We start from the raw sequence: 19,108 nt of genomic DNA, 5'->3' as shown, positions 1-19,108 counted from the left end.
CCTCCCTGACTAAAAAACCACAACAACATCTCCACTTCCTGCGGCAACTGAGAAAGGCAAACCTTCCCCCCCAATACTATCCACATTCTATAGAGGTACCATCGAGAGCATCTTGACAAACTGCATCATTGTTTGGTTTGGGAAATGTAAGGTCTCAGACCGCAAGTCCCTGCAACGAATTGTCAATATGGCAGGAAGTCCATCATTGGAGCCACCCTTCCATCCATTCAGGACATCTACCATAAACACTGCACACACAAAGCCTCCAGGATTGTGGATGATCCCTCCCACCCCTCCTGCAACCTCTTTGCCCTTCTACCATCTGGTAAAGGGTATCACAGTATATGGGCCAGCTCCACCAGACTCCATAACAGCATTTTTCCACAGGCTGTCAGGCTCCTCAACACCCTGGTACCTACTACACCTACTCCATCTATAAACCTAGTTCTTTTTTGCCTAATGTCAGGCACACTGTCTGATGTATTCTTTGCACAATTCTTTGCACAATCCTGTAAAGTAAATTGCCCTGTGCACATTGTACTTTATGCACCCTGTACCCAGTCAGAAATGTCTATGTCTTCATTGTCTATAGCATTGTCTTGTCAGTGTCTGTATTCACACTGTAGACCTGGAGAACGATATCTTGCTCCTCTGTATACTTGTATATGGCTGGAATGACAAATGAACTTGAACTTGAATTGCATACATATTTATACCTCCCAATAAGTAGATGGAAGAACTATTTTCTACCTAGGTACTGTAGATAAAACATTTCTGCTGCCATCAACATTAGTTACATCATCAGTAAAGCTGTGTGAGCCAGTTCCAGAGGTGGCCATACATGACCAAGCCAGACGATGACATAACCTCCACCATGCTTCACAGATGAGGTGGTATTCCTGGGAGTGTCTAAAGTTCCTATCTTTCTTCACACTTTAACTTTTTCATCACATTGGGAAAGGTTTATCCTCATTTATCCATAAACCTTGTTTCACTCTTCTGTTTCATTTTTATACTTCTGAGCAATATGTAATAATCTACCTGTAACTATCACCATGGGACTTTCAAACCTCTTAATGAAACCTTACTTGACCAAAAGTATGAATCCTAAGGAGTAAGGAACATTCAATATTTACAGTTTAAAAATCAAGATTTAAAGTTTAATACCAAAACAAATATGTTTTGTAATGTATTAAAAAATAAAGCTAAATCTAATAGATAAAGTTAACCTGATGAAACAACACAAAAATTATACTCTTTCATCATTAATTTATCCTTAAATGATGCAATATTCAATATTCATGTGTAGCAAAGTATATGAAGATTCAGTTACTGGCGAACAGCAACTTACCTTGAGCTGCAATGACTGAAATTACACATTTCCTGTAACTGTTGATCGGTTTCTCACATTGGTTTTGCACCCTTTTTCCTCCCTACAGAACGCCTTCAGCTCTCTGACATTTGAAGGATGCCTTGCATGGACAACTTGCTTCAGGTCCTTTTCCAGTTTCAGGTCTTTCCCCTGCACGGTGGTTCCAGTTCCAAGTCTTCACTCCAGTTCCAAGTGCTCCACACTCCAGTCTTCATGGTGGATCCTGGCCTCACCCTTCTCCGTTGATGATTGGACTCTCTTCAGGGGCAGTGTCAGTCACCCAAGACCCCAAAGCTCTATCTGTGTAGGCCTCTTCCCTTAGACTAGCAGCCCTTTTCCTGTCCTGTAGAAAGTTCTGTTCACTGGTGTCCTCCTCAACTGCCCTTATCCCTACCACCTTTCTGGTTTCTCTTCAGGGCAGCCCTTCTCCAGTACTTCAGGGCTCTTTACTTTTTCTTACCCTCTTTACTTGGGCTGTCTGGGTCATTTTTTCTTTTTTTTCTAGTTTTTCCTTTTGTAGCCAACTTCCAGCACCCCAGCGGAGCCCTCCCCTTCCTTCCTGGGGAGCCAGGCATTAGGAATCTGCTCCGTGGCAGAGTGAGCAACACCTGTTAGCCTGTTGAGAGTTAGTCTCCCCCTCAGTTATGTTCAAGTTCACGTTTATTTGTCATTCCAGCCATGTACAATTATAGGGTGGAACAAAATATCGTTCCTCCTGGTCCACGCTGCAAATACAGACAGGACTGACAGGACACTGACATAGACATTGTACACAGGATACACATAGTGCAAAGTGCAGGTATTGCAAATTACAAGGCAATACATAATACAATCTACACAACACACTGGGAGGATTTAAACCCTGTTTCTGGAATTGTAGTGGGTGCAAGTAGATTCCAGGGTGTTGAGGAGCCTGACAGCGTGTGGGAAGAAGCTGTTTCAGAGACTGGTGGAGCTGGCCCGTACATTGGGATATCTTCTCCCAGATGGTAGGAGGGCAAAGAGGTTATGGGAGGGGTGGGAGGGGTTATCTACTATACTGGAGGCCCTGTGTAAGCAGCGTTTGTGATAGGTGACAGAAATGGAAGGGAGGGAGGCTCCAATGATCTTTTTAGCTGCTTCCACAATTCGTTGCAGGGTCTTGTGGTCTGAAGCGTTGCAATTCCCAAACCAAACAGTGATCCAGCTGGTCAAGGTGCTCTCAATGGTGCTTCTGTAGAGAATGGGAAGAATGGGTGAGGGAAGGTTTGCCCTCCTCAGTCGCCACAGGAAATAGAGACGCTACTGTTCTTTCTTGGCTAGAGAAGTGGTATTGAAGGACCAAGTGAGGTCATCTGTAATGTGTGCACCAAGAAACTTGGTGCTTCTAACTGTCTCCACAGGGGAGCCGTTGATGTACAGTGGGGAGTGATCAGCATGGGACCTTCTACAGTCAATGATTATCTCTTTTGTTTTGTTTACATTGAGAGATAGGTTGTTGTTTGTGCACCAGTCCACTAGTTGCTCCACCTCCTCTCTGTTTGATGACTCGTTGTTGTTGCTAATGAGGCCCACCACTGTTGTGTCGACCTGGGGCTCCGGGAGATGAGTGGGGACTCAGAAAGGGTTACCTTGTCGCCCACGCCTAGCAGATGTCTCACCTGGTTGATCTAAAGGGCCTCTGACTATTCGATTCCATTTGCACCTGAGCGTTTCCCACACGTCAGAGTGAGAATCTTGGGAGACCAAGCTGACAGCACACAAATGGCCGGGTCTCAGGGGAGACCCCCCCAATTAGGGTGTGCGCCTTAAGATATCAACTCATTGGCTCTCCAACTGGACTACTGAGTGGGGGTTTCCTGCCTTGCCGGTATTCTATGAGACCCCCCTGTCAGTGAGGGGCAAAGCACAGCTGTGATCTCTGGTGGCTGGTTTTCCCCCAGACCCATGTGCCTCACTTATTCTTTTCCCTTGCTGACTGGCCGGGGCAATCCTTGTTCTGCTGGCCAGCATTTCTACATTATTTATTCTCTTAAATTCTCTCTGCGTCAGCCTGTCAGTCCACCTGGCTGCACCTCAGCCTACTCAGGAGGGCTGTCCACTTGTCTACCATTCAGTCTCCCTTTTGTCGAGGAGCCTGGCAGTAGGAATCCATTCCAATGTTAAGAAAGCGACACCCCAAGAGCATAAATTCCCTGATTCTGATTGAAGGGCTGAGGTGAGACTGGTGCTTCACAATGCCAGCCTCTTCTTTGTTCACCTCAGATGCAGACAGCCGGCTTCTCTACAGACTGTCACATTTTTTACCTTTTTCTTTCATTATTGACTGGCTAGCGCTATCTAAGCCTTGCCAGCCAGTAATCTATTGTTCTAAGACTGTATCCAGCCGTGTTGTAACAGTCAGTATCTGAGCCAGAATGTTGTTGTCCACATTTATACATCTAATTGAACTGCCACATAACAAGTGATCTTTGCAAGTGTTGTGTATTAATGTTTTTATCGATTACCTAGATAATAAAGAGTGAGTACCTGTTGACCATATATTATTAAATGTCTACATCAGGAATGGACTACATCAGCTATGGTTGGAAGGTTTGATAAAACTCAGCGGAAGCCATCTGATCCAGATGATTTATGAGGTGCATTTTTTTCCTAATCTCTATTAAGGCGACGTTCTCTTCTTTAAGAATATTATTTTTTTGTGCTTAAAGTTTTGGAAGATCTGCATGAGCCAGGAAGATCTAAATATCACCTGAAGTACTTGAGACTTTATATGTATATCTTTTTTTATAAAAACTTAAAAAAAGTTGAATTTATTTCTTCTCTTTGGTGATCAACCCATGCACCTTCTTAATATTGCCAATATTATTGCATGTTAGATGTTTTTTCAACCTGGCCACCAACATTTAGACTTTAATTTGTAACAGCAGAACAGATTCCTCTATTTCTCTTTGCTTTTTACAGTAACTGGCTAATCTAATACATTCTCTCCTCAGACAACACTTCAGCATCTCAGTGCTTTCATGAAGATAGAGCTTGAGTTGACCTCCATGAAGTTTTGAATGTACTCATTTAATTGTTTTTAATACATTTGTTCTCTAACAATGAGTTAATAATAATAATAATTCCTTATAAACACCACCAATGTGTAGCCCCACCTGGATGATGAGACAATACACTCATCACACACTATCACACCATCACCACACTATCAGCAGACCAGAGTGATGAAGCCAATTCATAGAGGAGGATTATTAGAAGGACATGATTGGTAAGGGCCAATGGGAAATTTGGCCAGGATGCTGGGGTAAAACCCCTACATGATTACATTTCATGATTTATGTGCCAGGTAAAATGAATTTTAATTGTGATGGGCTATGATCTGAGATAATGATAGGGCGAATAATACAGTTCTTTGTACAATGTAAGATATCTGTCACGATCGTTAACCCCTCCTCTTAAGGACGCTCCAGCCCTTCCTTGTTTTATACTCACTCCCGCACCTGCCTCTGGTTCCAGCCCCCAGTGCTATAAAAGCCAGATGTTCCTGCCAAACCGGACTCAGCTTTGGAAGATGGACGCCCGGAAGCCCGCCTATTCTCAAGTCCAGGAGCGACTCGATGGCAGAGGCTTCATAACGGCGTCCTGACCTTTTGAGTCCAGGACTGGGAGCGTCTGGTCCCGTTACCCCCCTTTTATTCCCCTTTTATTCCCTTTTATTCGCCGGATCCTGCTCCGGCTTTTAATTCCGTTTGTCTTTGTCAGGATGGATCACCAGGCTTTGGACTTTGGCTTCACTCTGGATATTCTTACGGACTCCCTTGGACTAGTTTGCCTCAGACACACCCTCCTGAACACCAGCACACCTTGGACATGCCCCCTGTTTTCCTTCCAGCCCCTATCCTAGCCTTTTTTCCTGTGTTTTCTCACTCCTCTTTGGATTGTGCTGTCTGCATAGGGTCCTGAAAAAATGCTTCGTGACAATATCATGTTTAATAAAGAAATAATCTAATCTAGCAAAGGATTTATGTCTATAAGAGAAAAAAGTACAGTCTCTCTCTTAGGATGGAGGGTTTTCCATACATCTGATATGTTATATGTATTAATCAACTTATGAAGTGCTAGAGCAGCTTCTGAAGGCTGAGTATACCTCTGTTTTATCTATAGTGGGGTTTATAATCACATTAAAATTTTCTCCAAGAATTATAGAGGTGTTTTTAAAACATGAGTCTGACATCTGTTTCTGTAGAAAATACAGGGTCATTTAAATTAGGGCCATAAATATTGAAAAACTTTGCTGAACACAAGTTCCATAAATCTAAATGTATTATTATTCTAAAGAATTTAAATGGGTTTCTTGCTTAAAAGCCAATTGTGCTTTATTCCTCTTTTAATAATTAAGTATCTTATAAAGTGTCTAGTTAATCACTAGTCACAAGTCACAACATTAATATCATTAGTTCAGCTGGGTAGCTGCGTCAGCATGCGTAGGCTGCAAAGGAACAAGTAATAGGTTTATTCCATGCTGAAAAGAGAAGAAAGAAAACACAACGTTTCGGCCGTGGAGCCTTCTTCAGGTGTGAGAAACTTGCTAGTGAAGTGAGTGTAAGGAAGTAGACTGTGCTGCTGGCTGAGAACTTGCGAACTGTTAGTTAAATTACAGTAAAAAGTGTTAAAGTTTATTTACGTGTGCTGATTGAACGTTACCACAATAACGTTTCTCGTTGAGGACAAAGAGTTATACCTTTGATTCGTCTGTCCGGAGAACTGTGCTCCAGAAGCCTTGTGGATTGTGTACAGTACCTACAGTATAGTACATTTCCAAAGTAACACATTTTGTGGCCTAATAGTCGGAAATAAAGACACACTGAATCATAACTTATTTCTCTTCATTTACACATTGTGTCACACAACCTCCAAGTGAAAACCAGATGCTCAGCCATTCTGAAAAGTAACTACAAACAAAATGTACAAAAATGGGTTGGATATGTATCCACACCCCTTAGTAATATCAGTTGTAAATTAGCTCTGGTGTAGCCAATTGCCTTCCAAATCACACAACAAGCTAATTACCCTCCACTTGTGTTTCTGATAATTTCAGAATAAAATTAGCTGTCTCTGTAGGTCCTGTAGGTCTGCTGGGTACTGCATCTCAAAGTAAATAGTCAACTATGGGCAAATCTTCCTCAAAGGAGATATCAACAGATCTCCGAGATAAATTTGTTGAAAGACAAAGAGCAGGAGATGGATATAAAAAGATTTCAAAGGCCTTAAATATACTCTGGAACACAGTCAAGACAACCATTAAGAAACCAAGGCATATGGCACCACCACAACTCAGCTGAGAGCAGATTGTCCCTCTAAAATAGATGACAGACGAAGAAGACTGATCAGAGAGGCTACCATGAATCCAGTGGCAACTTTGAAGGTCTTCAGGGCTTTATATGGAAGACTGGTCAGTGTGTATGTCAAGAGTGACGTTTAGGAGTACCAGGTTGGACCCTATGCTGCACTGAGACTGTAGGAGGCTAGTGTGTGGCATCCAAATCCCAAGGGCGAAAGGCAGAAGTCGTGGTCGAGGCTGGAAGGCTAGGTCGGATATCAGAAGAGTCAGGTCGAGAGTATCCGAATCCAAAACGCAAGACGAAGTCGAAGCCAGAGAAAAAACAAGGTCGGATAGCCAGAAATCAGGTCGAGAGTATTAAACGTGCACAAGAGAAAGCCAAAGGTTATTATCAATAGTGAGCAGGGACTGAGTGGAGTGAGAGGATATAAATAGAGAAGAGTGTGAGAAGTGACAATTGATTAATTAGTGCGCGGGTGTTGGCAGCAAGAGGTGCAAGTAGGAATGCGGTTCGTGACAGTGTACATGTCATAACACTATCCCAGGCCCTGCACAAGCCTGAGCTGTACGGGCAGGAAGAAAGCCACAGCTCCAAAAAGCCGAGATTGAGTCATGTGTGAGGTGTGCCAAGTAGCCCTGTGGAGGTTCTGAAGCCCTGTGTTTTTATGGTCTTTTGGTGCTCAATGCAAAACATCCCATTTAGAAAAAACTCAGTACAGCTCCTCACCCACAGAGCACCATCCCTGCAGTAAAGCATGGTGGAGGCTGCATTCTGTTATGGGGGTGTTTCTTTGCAGCTGGGACTGGGGCTGGACTTGTCAGGACTGAAGGAAAACTGGATAAATAAGGGAACAAAAAGGTAAATGTCCTCAAGAGGCCCAGTCAGAGCCCTGACCTGAGTTGTATTGAAAATCTGGGGAATCAACTCCAACATCCCCTCAGAAATGTCAGTTTTTCACTTCTCTATATCATTTTCTTAAAAAATACTTTGCTGTCAAGTTTGAAGAAGTTACATACTGCAGGTATACATAATGATAAGCCTTATGAGACCGCTGGTTGAAGGTCTTCACTCATACATCAAGGATACCAACCACGTGGTCCAACTTTTTAATGATTTCCAATTTCAGGGCCCTGAAATCTACATTTTTACCATGGACATCACATCTCTTTACACCATCATTCCCCATAATGACGATCTTACAGCCCTCAAGCACACGCTGGACAAACGCACAGTGCTTGATCCACCCACCCACACCCTGGTAAGCCTTGCAGAATTGGTTCTCACACTGAATTTTTCACACAGGTTAGTGGAATCGCCATGGGCACCAAAATGGGACCCAGCTATGCCAATATTTTTGTCGGCTGGGTAGAAGAACGCTTCTTCGCTTCCTACACTGGCTTTGTCCCTGACCTCTACAAGCGATACATTGATGACTGTGTGAGTGCTGCCACATGCTCTAACGACCAGCTAGAGCACTTTCTGCATCACTTCATCAACTTCCACCCGTCCCTCAAATATACAGTTAACATATCTTCCACTACTTTTCCATTTCAGCTGATCGGGATAGTCCCTGTGAAAATTGCTGATTAGCGTAGGGTCCAAAATATCCTTCTCCGGAACCCAAGATCTCTCTTCGGGGCCATAACCTTCCCAGTCGGCTAGATACTGAAGGGTACCACGGTGCCATCTGGAGTTGAGGATCTTGTGGACAGTATACGCCGGGTGCCCCGAATAAGATGCGGGGGTGGTGGGCGATGTTTGAGATCCACAAGGGGAGAGCGGTGGAAGGGTCTCAGGAGGGAGACGTGGAAAGGCAGGTGGATTCTGAAGGTAGGGGGAAGCACGAGATGAAAAGTGATCCGAGATCCGAGTGATCCAAGAGAGAATCCGGAAGGGACCAATGTACTGTACCTAGGACCGAGCTTCTTGGGAAGGCTGGCGTAGAGGTTGGTTCCTAGTGGATAACCAGACGAATTGTCCTCTCAGAAAACAGGGGGCTGGTCTGTGATGCCAGTTAGCGAATTTGGCCTGGAGCTGGGACAACTTGGTGAGAACTGTCCTAGCCATTCTCCAGGTCCTCCTCAGCTTGGAAATATATTGTCGCACCGAAGTTAAAGACATATCTGGAGGGGTGTCAGTGATGAGAGTGGGTTGATATCCTAATGAACAGTGGAAGGGAGAGAGACCTGTGGAGGAGGAGGTAAGGGAGTTGTGGGCATACTCTGCCCAGGGAAGCAGAGATGACCAGTTATCCCGTGAAGTGGAGGTGAAGGTTCTCAGGAAGGTAAGGAGGCTTTGGTTAGTCCTTTTGACCTGACCATTGGCCTCAGGATGATATCCCAAAGTGAAAGATACATGGGTCCCAAGAGCTTGACAAAAGGCTTTCAAAAAGGCAGAGACAAATTGTGGGCCCCTGTTGGAGACTACATCCCTGGGCAGACCATGTATCCTAAAAACCTGCTGCACAAACAGTGTTGCCATTTCCTGGGCTGTGGGCAGTGCTGGGAGGGGGACAAAATGGGCTGCTTTGGAAAATCAATCGGAGACCACCATGATTACCGTATGCCCCTGACTGTTAGAAAGATCTGTAATGAAATCAACAGCTATATGGGACCAAGAGGGGTGTGGGATCAGAAGGGGGTGAAAAAGGCCAGCTTTCCTAGCACGTGGAGTCTTGGTCCTGACACAGATCGGGCATGCCCGAACATAATCGGCAACATCAGCTCTCATGGAAGGCCACCAGAAGTCCCTGGCCAGGAGGTCCAGATTGCGTCTGACACCGGGATGACCCGGAAACTGGGAGTCATGACCCCACCGTAGGAACACAGAACGCAAGTGATCCTCCACAGAAAGCTTATTCGGGGGACAGCGCAGAGGAACCGTAGTTCCGTCGAGGGCAGGTTTGATTTGGTCCTCAATAGAGCATGCATCTGCATACATAGGCTACAAAGGAACAAGTAAAGGTTTATTCAACGCTGAAAAGAGAAGAAAAGAAAGGTAAAGAAGGCTCCACAGCCAAAACGTGTTTCTTTTATTCTCTTCTCAGCATGGAATAAACCTTTACTTGTTCTATTGAATTTGTTGACTAGCTATTGTGCAGGTATTAAATTTGAGATAGAAATTTGTGGGACTCCTGCTGGCTGAGTTGAGGGTAGGTTACTGGGTAGACCCCGGGCTAAGGAGGCAGCATGGCAAGTAGCAGGAGCTGACAGGGATCAAATCCAAGGTTAAACACACCAAAGTTGTTGTCTTTGGGCAGTGTTGGACACAAGGCATGGAGCAGAAGTAGAGGAAGACAAATTATAGTAAGAAGGTCGAAGTACACCTGCTGGCAGAGCTTACAGTAGGATGCTGGATAGACCTGGGGCCAAGGAGGTGGTTTCAGGAGCAGCATAGCTGAAATGGGGAAAACCAGGTCTGAAGGCACTGAAGTAGTCATTTGGTTGGAGAGCTGAGATGATGTTAAAGAATAAGCATAAGCACAAGAAGAGATAAAATAATAAGTAGAAAAAGTACTGTAGTTCAGACTGTTTCTAAGAAGAGGGAATGTTAAGAGAAGTAGACACAGACACAAAGAGAAAAGGTAGGGAGGGAGCAACATGAGCAGCAAAAAGGTCCTTTCAGTAGATGGGGATCTCAAAGTGGCAGGATCATACGAGATTTGTTTGTTAGAAAACAAAGAGAAAGAGACTTTATTTGGTGTTTTGCTTCTGAAGGAAATGGGATAATGGAGAGTCAACTAGCTCAGCTAGAGTGTTGACTTTGATGGCAGGAACAGTAGTAATTGGAGATGTAGGGAACACCGTGGGAGCTACAGCACAGATGGTGTTCTCCAATGCCAGAACCTGAAGGAGAAACTTAGAAAGATGGTCATCAGGGTAAAGTATCACTGAGCTGAGGAACAGCAGGAACAAATCAGGATCCTTAATGAAGGAGCACAAGAAACAGGTCTGGTTATGTAGCTGGTTGAAAGTGAGAAGCTGGAGCAATGAAAGAGCTGATGGTGAGGAAACAGTAAGATGGTTATGAGGAACTGAAGGCTCTTGTTCAAGTCCACAAAGCAGCAATCTGGAGACAATTAGTGAAGAGATGCCTATCTGAGAATCTATGGTTGTGAAAATGGTAAGAAATTTTCTTTTCTTCTTTTTGTGTTTGATTGAAGACAAAGCATGGATGAGGTAAAATCTGAAACATTTCTTGCCCTCTTTCTTAGTTCAATGGACATGCTCAAATGTGAAAAGAGAAGGATTTCTGAAAGATATATACAAATAAATTCAAGTAATAATGCCAGGAAGGGACGAAATCATTGGGTATCCCATTGGACACTATGAAGTTGATGATTAGTTTAAAACAAGGCGTAAAGAACCAACCAGATACTACCTAGAGTCATCTGTCCTTAAGAAAAGTGCAAGGGTCAGAATATTTTTGCAGGTCACTCTCTAAGTGTATTTACTGTAAGTATGTGTTTGTGTTTTTATGTAGACAGTTGTATGTGTATAGATAAATTACTGAAACACAGCTCGGAGACACTAGCAAATACCTGACATTGGTCTCATCAGAGTCATGTAGGGTCTGTATTAGTACAGCATTGAAACACAGCTGGGAAACACTAGTAAATACCTGACACAGGTCTCATTTATACTGTTTTGAAACAGTCATAGTGAAAGGAGGCAAAGACTGATGTAGGAGCTTTAATTGTGCACCAGATGGAGCTCCTACTTAAAGTGAATTTCTGGATTTAATCTAGAAATTTACAGAGGCACACAGGCATTGTGTTAATATACAGCAGAGGGGAAGCAGCGTGTCAGTATCAGAGTGTCAGTGCAGTGTTCACAATGATAGGAAGAGACTCTTTGTGAGTCAGACCAGTGAGTAGTGTCATGTCCGTAGAGTTTACAATGTCAGTGTGTTAGCACAGTGTGCAGTGTCAGTACATCAGTACAGCATGTTCAGACTACCTCCCTCTCCTCTCCCAGTGAAGAATAACTGTTGAGCTGAAGAGATGATCTGTCTGGATTTTTCCTTACTGGTCCTGCTGGGTAAGTCACAGTACAGCCTCTACCTGTGTCTAAACTATCACCTGCTTAACTACTGCAGCATGAACACCTGTTACAGTACTAACATATTTCACAGTTTCTTTTACTTATAAGCATAGGAACACTTTAATGAAGCACTTATTTATGGGCAGTATCTGTATTAGAAGTATGTACACACTACATACTTCTCACTGCACACTGTGCTGTTTAATCACACACTTGGCTGTTTTTATTCTATGGAAATAACATTGATCCACAGTTCACCAGGGATTAGTATTTTGTGTCATATTCTCTATTTTGGGTTGTATTCTGTGGTCTGCATGCTAGGTTTTGTTGTGTTCTCTTTGGTGTTATATTCCTCATTTTGTGTTGTATTGCATGGGATGTAGTGTATGCTGTATTGTAAGTTTTATTTTGTATCTTTTGGAATACATTTTGTATCACTTTTGGAATAAATACAAATTTCTTAAAAAATAAAGTAATAATGCAGAAAAACACAAACCTATTAACAACTGTTCAATGGAAATATAAATAAAAAAAGAAACAATTGTGGCATTGCGTGGGGGGTGTGTCCAGTGTGGAGGCGGAGCCCTGGTAGAATGGGTCCTATAGAGGCACACTGGATACCCCCCGAAGGGACGAGCAGGGCCACTCCTGGAAGGGGGAGTTTTACACCAACAGTCCCAGAGGGGATTTGCATCTGCGTAAGGTGTTCTTTTTCTTTTTTCACCCGTCCCGCTGTGCAGTACCACTGGGGCAGGCTGTTCCTTTTTCACAAGTTTTATTTTTATTTTTGGCCTTACGTGCCCGGCTCTACCAGACTGGACTCCGCTAAATAGGGTCTTCAGCACTCTGCCTCTTAATTCCTCTCTGATAGAAGTGTCTTACATTCATCATTGCTGGGACTATACATTCATCATGTTCATCCAGGACCGGAGTCGTTCTCTCCTCTTCAACTTCAACACTCCACTCAAAACGAGTGGCTCTGTGCTCTCCACCTCATCCGTCTGCATTTCTCTTTCACGTCTCCTGATGTCAGCAAGTCTCCTAGAATCTCCAAGTACTGTGGCACCTGTCTCCAGGGCAGTTTTCACCCTCCTCTCTTCCTGCTCTCGCCCACTCCAATCTCTTCCCTCCCCTTATCTCTCTCTGTTTTTGGTTGAACGTCTCTTCCTCTCTCCCCAGTCCTTCTATTGGCTCTCAACTGTGGGAGTCACAGATCGCAAACTCCCAGTCCACCCTGCAGGATCTAGTGCACAGAGGCAGTGTACCCTGGGTCAGGGCTTCCTGGTACACCCCCTCATTCACGCTGTCCCTAGTGTTGGGGCCCAGGCAGCTACAGCGATCAGTCTGTCCCCATCTACCCCCCTTCCTGGCCTTGTGTCCACCTGGTAGTTACTGGTCTTCAACTTCTTTCACCCAAGCTTCTAGCAGCATATGTAGCTTAAAGTCCCCCTCTTTTCATCTCAACTCCAGCTCGGATACTGAATGCATTCTTGCCTACTGTAGCTCATTTCAGCAATCAGCAGCTCTCTTCCACTTTCTGTATCATTCTACTCTTCCAGTCCACAGCAGCATCTTCACAGTTCCAGTCTGACACTAGCAAGTACTGCCTGTTAAGCAGTAGCTCAACTCCTGCTTGCCCTCAGGCTGCTCTACAGGTCGCCCAGCACCACTATCTGCCCACCAGTCCACGCCTGCTGGTCCTGCCGGTGCTGCCTCCTGGTTGCCAGGGGGGTGAAATTATTGTTTTATACTTCGCTACACAGCAGGGGGGTATCAGGACCTGGTTTTTGATCTGATTAGTACTTATTACTTAGTCATCTTAAACAACTAACCCAGTACATTAAAATGGGTTTAAACTTCAGTTAAAATTAAATAATATCAATAATAACAGAGAATCAGTTTGTGATCTTTATTAAAGCTTGTCCAGATTGTAAGTAACAGTAGGCCACACCTTCTCTCTCCTCACAGGGGCACACCTGTCTGCTGCTCTCCAGCAGGAACTGAAAGGCATTGTGGGAAGGTTGGTCACATTTGAAGCCCAAGTGTCAGAGGATGCGGATCTGAAACAAATAGATATTGGTGGTCCTCGCACAGTTGCAGGGGTGATGAACGCGACGATAAATCACATTGATGCAAAGTTCAGAGGCAGGGTGACCTGGGAAGAAAAGTCTGGATTCTTTCAAATCAAGGATCTGAAAACAAGTGACAGTGGGGTTTATACAGTGCAGAACCTAGGAGGACAGAAGAATTCCACAACCTTTAACCTGACAGTGTACAGTAAGTGTCCCTGTGTGCATTAAATTCACTCTGGAAGGGTACTGCCTGTCTCTCACAGTGTTTATCCTGACAAACAGTGGACGGTCAGTGTGTCTATTGTGTCCACAGTGTTTAACCTGACAGTGGACAGTCAGTATATTGTGTCTATTGCAACTGTATGTCAATAAGTCCAATGTGTCATAAGTCTCTCTGCAGATAGAGATTACATTTCAGTTTGTGTCTCTACAGACAGAGTGTCTAAACCTCAGGTGTCCAAAGTGATCAGGGTCAGTGAGAGGTGCTCTCTGCTGTGCTCTGTGAGTAACGGGAGAGAGGTGACCCTGTCCTGGCAGAGAGAGGGAGAGACACTCAACCACACCAGCAACCCTGATCTCAACACCCCCCTGACTCTCCCTCTGGAGACAGAAGGGCTCAATTTCAATTCAATTCAAGGTGCTTTATTAGCATAACTGATGGGTACAATCAGTGTTGCCAAAGCAAATAAAAATAATGAAATTCACATGAAACAAAACAAAAAATAAAAGTAAAATAAAATCTACAAACATATTACAGACATTTACAACAAAGACATATTATAAAATATTGACATATACTGTAGGCGGCTGGAGCATTACTGGGAGTGGGACTCACTGTTCCTCAGGCTGTGACAGGAGATCACATTCTGGGCTGCCAGTTCAACTGAGTTCCCTCCTCCCTCTCCCAGTAGGATTGGGACCTGTTGTGATTCTGGCAGGTGTGGGAACTCTGGGATTAGATTTCTGAATTTAGGGAAGAATGATTCTCTAATCCCAGAGTATCTGTCACAGTGCAGTAGGAAGTGCACCTCTTTATCTGTTTCTCCCCGCTGGCAGTGGGAGCACAGCCTGTCCTCTCTGGGCAGCCAGGTCTGCCGGTGTCGCCCAGTTCTCTCACTCCTACAGCTGTGTGGCCTCTAACCCAGTCAGCACTGAGAAACTCCCAGTCAGACCTGAGGAGCACTGCTTTGATAAGACACTGTAATCATATGATTGACTTGACTATGTGACATTGAGACTGAGTCAATTGGTGGTCAATATTAACATCTAAAATGTGAAATAAACAGAGAAATGCGATCTCTACAAAATTTTACTGTACTTGTTCTGCTGTGTTAAACCCCCTTAATGCACATTTAATGTACTGTGTTAACCCCTTTCATCTCTGGGTCTGCCCTGTGCTGGATCAGATTTATTCTGTATACTCGACCCCTCAGCCATTTCTAGATCATCCAGAGAAGACCTTGTGTATCTAGTCATTTCATTTACTACATTTATGCCAGAAAATTACCTGTTATTTGTATCAGAGAGACAAGAAGGAGAATGACTCTTCCAGGGAACATGAAATTTAGATATTCAGCTCTCCGAGCATATAGTTTCACACTTCACCTGTGCTGGTCACATGATTTTTCTGTCTGTATCTTTTTACAAGAATTTATAGGACTCCTATTCCAGAAAGGCCCCAGAAGCCAATATTATCCTTAAACTAGGTTCACACCTTACCTCTTGTCTTAATGTTCTTTTGAAACATTTACAGACTTCAGCTCCCTCACTTCCCTCACCCTATTTATTATCCATTTACTAAGACAAATGGTTCTCCTGTACTTTATATCTCTTTTAACCTCTTCTCTCCATCACACTTCAAGCGTCTCTACTTTTAACACTTAGTCTTTTGAGTTAAACCTTATAGCAGCACCTAACTGACTGGCTAATTTAACAGTGTTGAAGAGTCTCATTACATTTTGTGTCTTTACAGAAAGTGTATCCAAACCTAACATATTCACAAAAGTCCAGGGCAGTGAGAGCTGCTCTCTGCTGTGCTCTGTGAGTAACGGGAGAGAGGTGACCCTGTCCTGGCAGAGAGAGGGAGAGACACTGTCCCACACCAGCAACCCTGATCTCAACATCCCCCTGACTCTCCCTCTGGAGACAGAAGGACTCTCTCACTCCTACAGCTGTGTGGCCTCTAACCCAGTCAGCAATGAGACACTCCCAGTCAGACCTGAGGAGCACTGCTTTGGTAAGATACTGTGGTTCTTTCCACAGTGGTAAGATACAGGATCTACTGGAGAGGGACAGAAACAGCTGCTACTACTGGACTCCATTAAGCAGTACTGTAGCTTTTGTGGCCAAAGGTCTTCTACAAACTCAGCTCCTGATTGTGGAGAAATGCAGTATAATACAGTGATGGAACAAGTAATAGGTTTATTCCATGCTGAAAAAAAGAAGAAAGAGAACACAACGTTTCGGCCGTGGAGCCTTCTTCAGGTGTGAGAGAGACAGGCCTCTCACTCCTCCTCCCTCCCAACCTTTGTTCTCCCACTACTTTACCTTTGCCTACTGCCCTGTCTCTCTCACACCTGAAGAAGGCTCCACGGCCGAAACGTTGTGTTCTCTTTCTTCTTTTTTTCAGCATGGAATAAACCTATTACTTGTTCCTTTGCAGCCTACGCATGCTGACGCAGCTACCCAGCTGAAATAATACAGTGATGATGTCCTGTAGTGTCCAGTCAGTGTGTCTGGACTGTATTAACCCCTCTCTCTCAGTGCAGTGTTAATGTACTGTAGTGTCCAGTCAGTGTGTCTGTACTGTATTAACCCCTCTCTCTCAGTGCAGTGTTAATGTCCTGTAGTGTCCAGTCAGTGTGTCTGGACTGTATTAACCCCTCTCTCTCAGTGCAGTGTTAATGTACTGTAGTGTCCAGTCAGTGTGTCTGGACTGTATTAACCCCTCTCTCTCAGTGCAGTGTTAATGTCCTGTAGTGTCCAGTCAGTGTGTCTGGACTGTATTAACCCCTCTCTCTCAGTGCAGTGTTAATGTACTGGAGTGTCCAGTCAGTGTGTCTGGACTGTATTAACCCCTCTCTCTCAGTGCAGTGTTAATGTCCTGTAGTGTCCAGTCAGTGTGTCTGGACTGTATTAACCCCTCTCTCTTAGTGCAGTGTTAATGTACTGTAGTGTCCAATCAGTGTGTCTGGACTGTATTAACACCTCTCTCTCAGTGCAGTGTTAATGTTCTGTAGTGTCCAATCAGTGTGTCTGTACTGTATTAACCCCTCTCTCTCAGTGCAGTGTTAATGTACTGGAGTGTTGTGTATTACTCTCTCTCTCTGCTGTTTCACAGGTACTGGGAGCAGTGGGAGTGTGATTTTAGCAGCTGTGCACTTTGTAACTGTGTCAGTGTTCGGAGTGCTGACTGTGTTCGCAGTCCTGGCTGTGATTCGGATTGAGCTCATCCTTAAGAGGCTGACAGATTGTAACTAGCAAGGCAGGTGTCAGTCTTTCTTACCAGGAATATCACTGTAACAATGTGCTCTAAGAAGAAGTATTTGATACAGTTACAGTGTAGTGCAAGAAACATATTTAGCCTTACAGTATGTGACCTTCACCTAAGCTTCACCAAGTGTACATAAAACTAACCTCATTTGACAAATAACCCAAAAATCTATTTTGTATGTTATTTTAAAGAATGTGTAATTTTTAAAAAATCAGCCAGCATTCAATATCTTTGTGTGAAAATTCAGTGCACCCCATGCTTCAATTAATTGTGTCACCCCCTTTAGAAGCAAGGATTTGTATTAAATGCTTCCTGTGAGTGTTGATCAATCTGTCACATCATCAGCTCTGTTATGTTTGAGGACTTTCTAGCAGGGGCACAGCCAGGAATTGATTTTTGGGTGGGCCTGTGCAAAACTGAGTGGCCCGGGCTCTAACTGACCGTCCTGCCAGCAAAGGGGCACCCCTCCTATTTACAATGCAACCCTCAATGTGTATAATCAAACAGCAGAATTAGCGGAACCTCATATATACACACTATCTCTCTCTCTCACACACAGGTTAAGGAAGAATTACCTAGGCTGCCGAACGCTACTGTGCCACGGCGGACACACAAAAAACAACCAGTGCCTGCCTCTGTTGTGAGGTTTTGGTCTTCTAGACCAGACGCTGTCGTCGGGACTTGGAATTGAATATGGCGATAATCTCGTCACTGTCTAAGAGTCGGCAAATTCCCGTTCAAATGACAGCTAGTCTGCAAAGATCTCTCATATAATGAAGCTAAAGAAAAGCTGCAAGAGCTCATTTTCACTTGTTGCTTGAACAGTTCTAAGGATTTCATATGCCTGCTTTTAGATTGTTCAGTAGTTTTACGAGTTACTCTGAAGTTAATATTTTATTGCAAAACATTGAACACAACGCAAAACGCAAGATTCAAAATCCGTCCGAAATATTGTATTTGAAATACTGTAGCGCCTTCGCCTGGCGCTGTGGCCGAAGAGCACCCGGCTGGGCGAGGGCAGGAAAGGAGTACTGGTGGCCAGTGCGGGGACTAGGAGAGCCACTGACCATTACAGCTGACCAATTGTTAAATGTGTGTACAGAGTGCTGAGATCGCCCGGATTCGTGTAAATAGTTCCCTGGTTTCGCACCCTTTTTATACTTGTATCCAATTGTCACCCTATCGCTGTGTAGCTAACTCTCGCGTTTGCTCTCTTCTCTCTCTCTGCTCGCGCGCGGGCGCTGTGGTTGTGCTTGCTGTGCCGGGCACTCGTCCGAAAAATAAAAGCGCCGTTTCTCAATCAAACGAGAGTCTGAATCACTGTCAGTCCAAACCCGAAAACGTTACAATACCATGCAGGATTTACCTCGCCTTTAAATATTCAACGGACCATAGCATAAAATACCAGAACAACGTGCACGCACGTATGGGTTTCAGAGGTTGGAGTAAATGCATCGCCCCAAGGGTAATATCGAGTGAGGCGCCATGAGAAGAAAAACTGCCAAAGTATTAAAATATTTAAATTCTGAAGATCTTGTTTGATCCTTCATGATGCTTTTAAACTTGTATGAAACACACGAAATTAGTATTCTATTTTTGATGCCAAAAGACACCTAATTTGGAAATTCGTGACTTATTTCCCACAAGACTTAACTTAACTCAATTGTTATAGTCGCATTACAGCGGTAACCAATTCATCGTACCTTTAATTACAATAATGGTCTGCTAATAAAAGCGTCAAATACATACTTTGGATGTATTTTAGCTCTGTAAACGTCGTTCACTTATAAATACTGCAGGGCATT

At 44.0% G+C, this 19,108-nt stretch overlaps 1 protein-coding gene across 1 annotated transcript; it reads left to right on the top strand.

Moving 5' to 3' along the window:
• Nucleotides 1–11,593: 11,593 nt before the first annotated feature.
• LOC148832590 (SLAM family member 9-like) lies at nucleotides 11,594–17,290 on the top strand. The gene is made up of 4 exons (XM_088918126.1): nucleotides 11,594–11,735; nucleotides 13,707–14,015; nucleotides 15,783–16,046; nucleotides 17,151–17,290. Exons 1-4 carry the CDS (start codon nucleotides 11,699–11,701, stop codon nucleotides 17,288–17,290), a joined length of 750 nt encoding a protein of 249 aa, XP_088774252.1. The 5' UTR covers nucleotides 11,594–11,698.
• Nucleotides 17,291–19,108: the final 1,818 nt, after the last annotated feature.

The sequence above is a fragment of the Atractosteus spatula genome, chromosome 6 (assembly GCF_055471065.1).
Source record: "Atractosteus spatula isolate fAtrSpa1 chromosome 6, fAtrSpa1.hap1, whole genome shotgun sequence".
NCBI classification, from domain to species: Eukaryota; Metazoa; Chordata; class Actinopteri; order Semionotiformes; family Lepisosteidae; genus Atractosteus; species Atractosteus spatula.
Note: the sequence above shows the minus strand (reverse complement) of the source record. Positions and strands in the feature narration are given on the sequence as shown.

Bases quoted from the DNA above. Each gene is read 5' to 3' on its own strand.
- LOC148832590 (XM_088918126.1), top strand. From the start codon at position 11,699: ATGATCTGTCTGGATTTTTCCTTACTGGTCCTGCTGG. The intron at 11,736-13,706 runs GTAAGTCACAGT...CTCTCCTCACAG, and splicing joins TTCCTTACTGGTCCTGCTGG to GGGCACACCTGTCTGCTGCT. The intron at 16,047-17,150 runs GTAAGATACTGT...GCTGTTTCACAG, and splicing joins ACCTGAGGAGCACTGCTTTG to GTACTGGGAGCAGTGGGAGT.